Source organism: Eptesicus fuscus, chromosome 11, assembly GCF_027574615.1.
Source record: "Eptesicus fuscus isolate TK198812 chromosome 11, DD_ASM_mEF_20220401, whole genome shotgun sequence".
Lineage (NCBI taxonomy): Eukaryota > Metazoa > Chordata > Mammalia > Chiroptera > Vespertilionidae > Eptesicus > Eptesicus fuscus.
The window spans coordinates 30497610-30503609 of record NC_072483.1 but is presented as its reverse complement, the minus strand read 5'-3'; the positions used below and the strand labels follow the sequence as shown (position 1 = coordinate 30503609).

The 6000-nt window shown below is 44.9% G+C and overlaps 1 protein-coding gene across 6 annotated transcripts in view; it reads right to left on the bottom strand.

Moving 5' to 3' along the window:
- Positions 1-310: 310 nt before the first annotated feature.
- LYPD6 (LY6/PLAUR domain containing 6) overlaps positions 311-6000 on the bottom strand; it is a 118979-nt gene continuing 113289 nt past the window's right edge. For 5 of the 6 annotated variants that reach the window (XM_054722920.1, XM_054722918.1, XM_054722919.1 and 2 more), the window contains 2 exons: positions 5067-5221; positions 311-3236 (listed from right to left, as the gene is read on the bottom strand). In XM_054722920.1, the coding sequence (XP_054578895.1) occupies positions 3069-3236; positions 5067-5221 (323 nt within the window). In that variant the 3' untranslated portion in view covers positions 311-3068. The remainder of the gene's footprint in view (positions 3237-5066; positions 5222-6000) is intronic. The other variant, XM_008138699.3, reaches the window with a different exon arrangement.

The window sequence follows — 6000 nt, the reverse complement described above, 5'->3', positions numbered from 1 at the left end:
ACACACACACACACAATCTTTTTGTATTTCCTGATTTAACAAAGAAATGTTCTGGGAGAACTGCAACCCTGATGGAAAAGTCTGGTAATCTTTCTTTCTTGGATCTTCTGCAGCACTTACTGTGTTTAAGAATCATTTGGCATGAGTAAACTGTCTTGTATCTTTTCATGCATGCATTTCTTGTCCTTCAACTAGAAGGTGAGCTTCTAGAAGTAAGTTCCCTATGGCGCTACGTGCAATGCCTGGTACATAATCTGGATGCCTGAATCATTGATTGACATGTGCATTTGCACGGAAGAGCCTGGAGCGATACACTTAAAACCTTTATTCCTTGATTTACAAAATGTACAATATTTACAAAATTTAGGCATTTATCCCATATTGACATGAATGCTGTGGGGAGTCTAAAAATAAATAAGTGGCACATATGTTCATATACACATCACGGCTCTTTGCACTTCAAGCCATCATCAGTGGTGGGATTTAACGGAAGGCTTAATGGGGTAGAAAGTCAGATGGATGATCAGTCCTGGGCCTTCCCCATAAACGGCCCTTCTGTGGCTCCTTGAGGCTGAGGATGGCAAGCAAATCACTTTCTTGTGAGAGAATAAAATACCAGCCATTCTGACAGGCATACAGGGTGCACACAGCCACATCTGTTTGGAGTTTGCAGTGATCCTCTGGGTGGCAGATGTCATTGTGGACCTGGGCCTGTGCACCAGCCAGGGAGGCTTTGGAGTGCCCATTTTCTCATGAAGAACCAACTTTTGGACTCTGTCTCCTATTGAAATCTCATGCAGTACTTGGAAGGTGTCAGTGGACAGTGACCATGCACAAAATGTATATGTAGATATGTACAGCATCCAATTTTCATTGTCTTAGAGCATCTTTATATGTAGGATCAACCCGTTTCCTCTTTTAACGAGAGGAATGAATGAAGAAACCATCCCTTCACCCCCCCCCAAAGAAAAAACATCTGGGGACACATGCAAATGGCACCCTGCAGAGGCAGGACTGGACAAACTATGCATGGTAAGATGGCCAATTCCCATGAAGTCAGGCCTGCAAGTTTTCCTAGGGATGGTAATTCCACCCTCCCTTCCTCTTCAATCCCTCCTCATCCATATGCCCTAAATCAGAAGGAAAAGGCTTCATGTTATTGAGCTTCTTAGAATCACAGTACCTTCAGCTCTAAAGTGTAAGTAATAATAATTTTCCTTACATGGTTCTTGTAGGAATTATATGATCTAATTTATGTAAAGTGCTTAGCATAGTGCCTGGCACATAAGAGGTGCTTAATAAATGTTTTGCTCCCTCTCCTCTAATTCCCCACCCCAATTATAAGCAACTTATTGATAAACCTGCCAAACTCTGATTTAAGGCCATTTGATGCAATTTAGATGATTGTGTATCAGAGTTAACCACTGTCAGTTCATATTGGTCCCTGAGGAGGTCTCATTTTATGAGCCAGAAACATTTTCCTGTGCAGAGCAGATGGACCCTGACAACTTTATCCGCAATGGCTCCACCGAATTTCATGCAAATACGCCCCATAACCCTGCAGAGAAATGCATACCAGTGATGGTCACCACCCAAATGCTTCTAGGACCACAGCACAGGAAACCATGAGCAAACACAAAACCTCAAAGCGAACACATTACTCTTGCTCACAACATAAGTAGCTTTTTTCAACACTGGTGCAAGTATTATAGATAATGTTCAATACATATATTACAAGCTCTACCACTGTTGAAAAATAAGTATTCTGATTTGATCATTCTGTTCAGAATAAAGAATCTTTTACAATATATTTTAGTTTCTAGTTATGCCATACAAAAATAAATATTGTATAAATGATTTACAAGGAAGAAGAAAAAATTGTAACTTGAGGTGCCAAAAATATAGGAAGGATGGTGAAGTTTTTATTGTCTACCTCAAAAGCAATCAGCTAAAAGAAATAAAAACTTCCCACTAGGTCTCCTTACTAGTCTCAACTACCATCCCACTGGTTCACCTACTTCTCATCCTAGGATATCATGTCTTCTTTCCCTATGAATCTCCAGACAATTCAATGTAGAACCTTCCCCCTAAAGTCACTGGGGATTTGAAAGAGGAAGAACGGGGAGAGCTCTTGGGAAGCATGACTTGCTGATGGAGGAAGATCTGGCTGAGCCACTCACTGGATCCTCACAATGAAGGAGGACCAACCTCCAGACATTCTCCTTCCTTTCATTTTTAAGTCCTCTCTCTGCCTGAATTAGCTGTGTCTGAATAGAACCCCATGCCTGGAGAGAATACCCCATCCTGCCGTGGAACACCCACCGGCCCAGGAAGAACCAGGATCGAGTGGAGCATAAGAAGGTGCTAAGTCAAGCCAATCTCCCCAATGATACGAAGGGATAAACGCCCACTTTACGGATGCGAATTCCATTAAATTAGGAAAAATCCTTTTCTAGCCCTCCTCCCCATAGAGCAAACTTTTATGATTGCCTTTTTATCTCCCACACAGAGCAGAGGGAATACGATCCCCGCCATTAGGAGAAGAATGTTGGAAAAATTAAATTGGACAAATTGTTCACTTCTTTTCTAGGGACTCAGTAGGAATCTCCGAGGAAACAGCCCATTCATTTTGCAATTAAAATTTTAAAATTCTAGAGCTGTAAGTGAATTTCATGGTTATATTTAAACCAATAGTCCTTTAACTTTCTCCTGAAAAAACGCACAGCTATTCACGTTGCCTAACATCTCAGAGGGGCCCAGGATCTCCTGTGGCTCGTGCATGTCTTCCAAATGAAGAGCCCAAACTCAATAAATGCAGAACTACTTCTTGGGGTGAAAACAACGGTTTATGGTGTAGAACTCGGTCTATTTTAGGGGCAGGCTGGCTTCGATGAGGTCTTGGACGGAAGCAATGCTGTTCCTCATGGGAAGTGGAGATGCTTGACTAGGAAGACACCCTTGAGTACTGTGGTTTCACGTGTGCACTGTTGCCAGGCCAATGACTCATGCATGACTGCGGGCCGCTGAGATCCCCACGGATTGCTACCACACATCGTGCCTTTGAGCTGCTATAAGGTGAGTCCCAGCCACACCCACAAGCAGGACACTATCACTGACACGCAGTGCGGCTGCCCATTTGTCTGGTTTATGGGTGACTTTGTGGCAAATGTGGCATCAGTTTCATTCCGGGGGAGCGGCAAGTTACAGATATTCCCTTCACAACAGGAAGTGCAGACCTGGAAAGAAGAAAAAGAAGGGTGATGAGAAGCGGGCAGGTCTTGGAAGGAGGCAGGGATTCTTGAAGGGACTGGCTCCTTCACCATGAGACTCAGACGGAAATGACCTGCTCTACAAAGGAGACACCAGCCTGCATCGCAGCGGCTGCGATGAGATGTCATCTGGAAGCAGTGTGGTCAAAACGGAAGGCCCCAACGAAGCTTCAAGGGACATGGGTCCTGCTTTTGACATCGCACCCTGTGGTCACTCCAGTTTTACACATTTCCTAGACCTTGGCTAGTCCCTCTCTGAAGTGGGGATTATCAATAATACTTATCCCACCTTTCCCAAAGAGGCTCCTTCTGACCACTCGAGGAAACTGTGACGAGGGCAATTTCCACTTGCCAAGTTTTCACAGGGAAAGTGAAGGGACCACAACCCAGGTAATTTTAACTTAAATATTTACTTTCATCAGAATTGTCTGCATCATTCTCTCCATTCTGGTAGGTGAGTTAAGGTTTGAAGGGTTTTCATTTATGCAATTAATGCTTCATACAGCTTTCCTTGTGGATCATGAGACGGAAATATACCCAAAGGATTATCGACAGAAGTTACTTCAGGCCATAGCTACACTGAGTACACACCAGAAGCTTCAGCATCAACTGGGAGCTCATTAGAGATGCAGAATCTCAAGCTAGCCCTGGACTTAGCAAACGACAATCTGCATCTTAACAAGATTTGCAAGTGGTCCGCCTCAATAGTAATGCATGAAGACTCTGTGATGGGTAATATTCTGTCACTCCGTGCAGAGATTTCAGTCTGCTCACCACTGATAGGGGCTGGGAGATGTTTTAAAGTCCAAGAGAGAAACGGGTCAGAAGTGAGTTGGGTTTCTGACTCTATTGATCACTAGCTGTGTGGCCTGTGGCACATGATGTCACTTCTCTGATCTATAACTTCCTCCTTGGTGAAGTACCCACAATGATGCCAGAGAACCAGGTCCAGCCTGCTAGAGGGTCAAGTAAAACTCTTAGGTTTACCTTCACATTGCAAACCAGGAGCTGGTAAGCAGATTATACTTTAAAATTTAATTCTTAGTGTTTGACAAGTCTTAAGAGAAAGAAGCCCCCATGAACAGTACCATTGCCGGTTATCAGAGCGGGCACTGCTCTCAACCCCCAGGAAGGCAGCCTGAGGCGAAAAAATAAAGGCCAAGTCCTGACATACAAGCTCAGCTCTGAACCACCAGCAAGGGAGTCAGGGGCATTCCCCATCCCACCCGTGCCAGGTGGCCTTCCTCTGATTCGTTATTTTCTCTTTCAAAACTGCCCTCAAAGTTGGTTTGAACCTGAGTGCTTCGGTACAGGCACCAGATGGGAGTTCAGGGGAGCAACCCCACAAGGAAAAGGTTCTCTCACTCCCTACTGAAATGACTCAGGAGCCAACGCATACCTTCCCCAAATCAGCATTCTGCAAGAGGCATGGCCCCACTTTACAGAAAGCTATCAAAGCTAAACTGCCTTGGCCACCCACAGCTGATGAGTTGTTGCTGCACCTGCAGTGCTTTGCCATGAGGACATAATTGGTCCCTTGTTCCTTTTCCTTCTGGCAGTTTTATTACTTTCTTGAGTGAAGAAAGGGCTTGCGATAATTTTCAATACCCTCTGGGTGTTGTGTTTACATCATTTATCCTATACCCTGGTATAAATCTTTATTCTTTTAGAGAAAACCGGAAAGGAAGCATCTTCTAATGCTGTAAGGACAGTCAAAAGCCAGCCTCCATGGGAAGTGAGACTTTGCTCATGAGCACTGGCGGACATCTGAAGAGGAGAAAGGCTGACTCTGCTGACCCGGCACGTGCTTTGTTGCCAGACCTTGTGGCCTTCATGCTCGGAGTCTCTGCAGCCAGTGGACAAGCACTCTTCCAGCGGAACGCAGCGTTTGGTGACAGAGATGCTGTTTCCCGTGACTTCCATTGTGTGCTGGGTGTAGCAGTATCTGGTCTCTGTCAACAACAAAAACTATGTTTTAATGGACAGAGAAAAGGTTAGCCCAACCTGCCCGAGAGGCAAACAACAGGAGTGTCAGCCCTGTAAGTGCTAAAAGGATCTAACAGCACATGGGATGTGCACTGTGTTGGGTTTATGTCCAGTCCCACAGATGTCCTTGGAGATCCACTGAGCCCTGCTAGGAGGAGGAGGTCTCTGCCCATCGCAATCCCCATGAGCCATGACCTAGTGGCATCACTCCATGCCTTTCAACAAACTGTACACTGGATTGATGTTTAGTTTTAGGGAAGGAGAGGTTTGAAGGGATGACTGAGGAGCTCACACAGACCACACTGTCATAGCAATTTTCAGGGAGAGGAAAGGGTAAAAACGTTCAAAGAACATGGGGTTAAAAGACAAGAAGTTAGGTAGGTAAAAGGTCTTCAAGGAGAGAAAAGACTATAGCAGAGGCTGGTGTGTGTGTGTGTGTGTGTGTGTGTGTGTGTGTGTGTGTGTGTGTGTGTGAAACAGCTCTTCCCTAGTAAGGGCAGAAAGATGAAAAATAGATTCACTGTATCTAGAGCAATGACTTTATCCAAAAGAAAGAAGGTCTTGCCTAGGAGCACTGCAGGATCGTAGAATTCACTGCAGAAGACAACTGACCCACCAATGAAGATGCTCCAAAAGTGAGGGGCACTGTCTCTCCCCAGCAGATCTCAGTGTCTGTCCACGATGGCAGGCAAAGAAAGACCACGATGTGAGTTTGTACAGGTCTGTTTAAGTCTTAAACATCTGA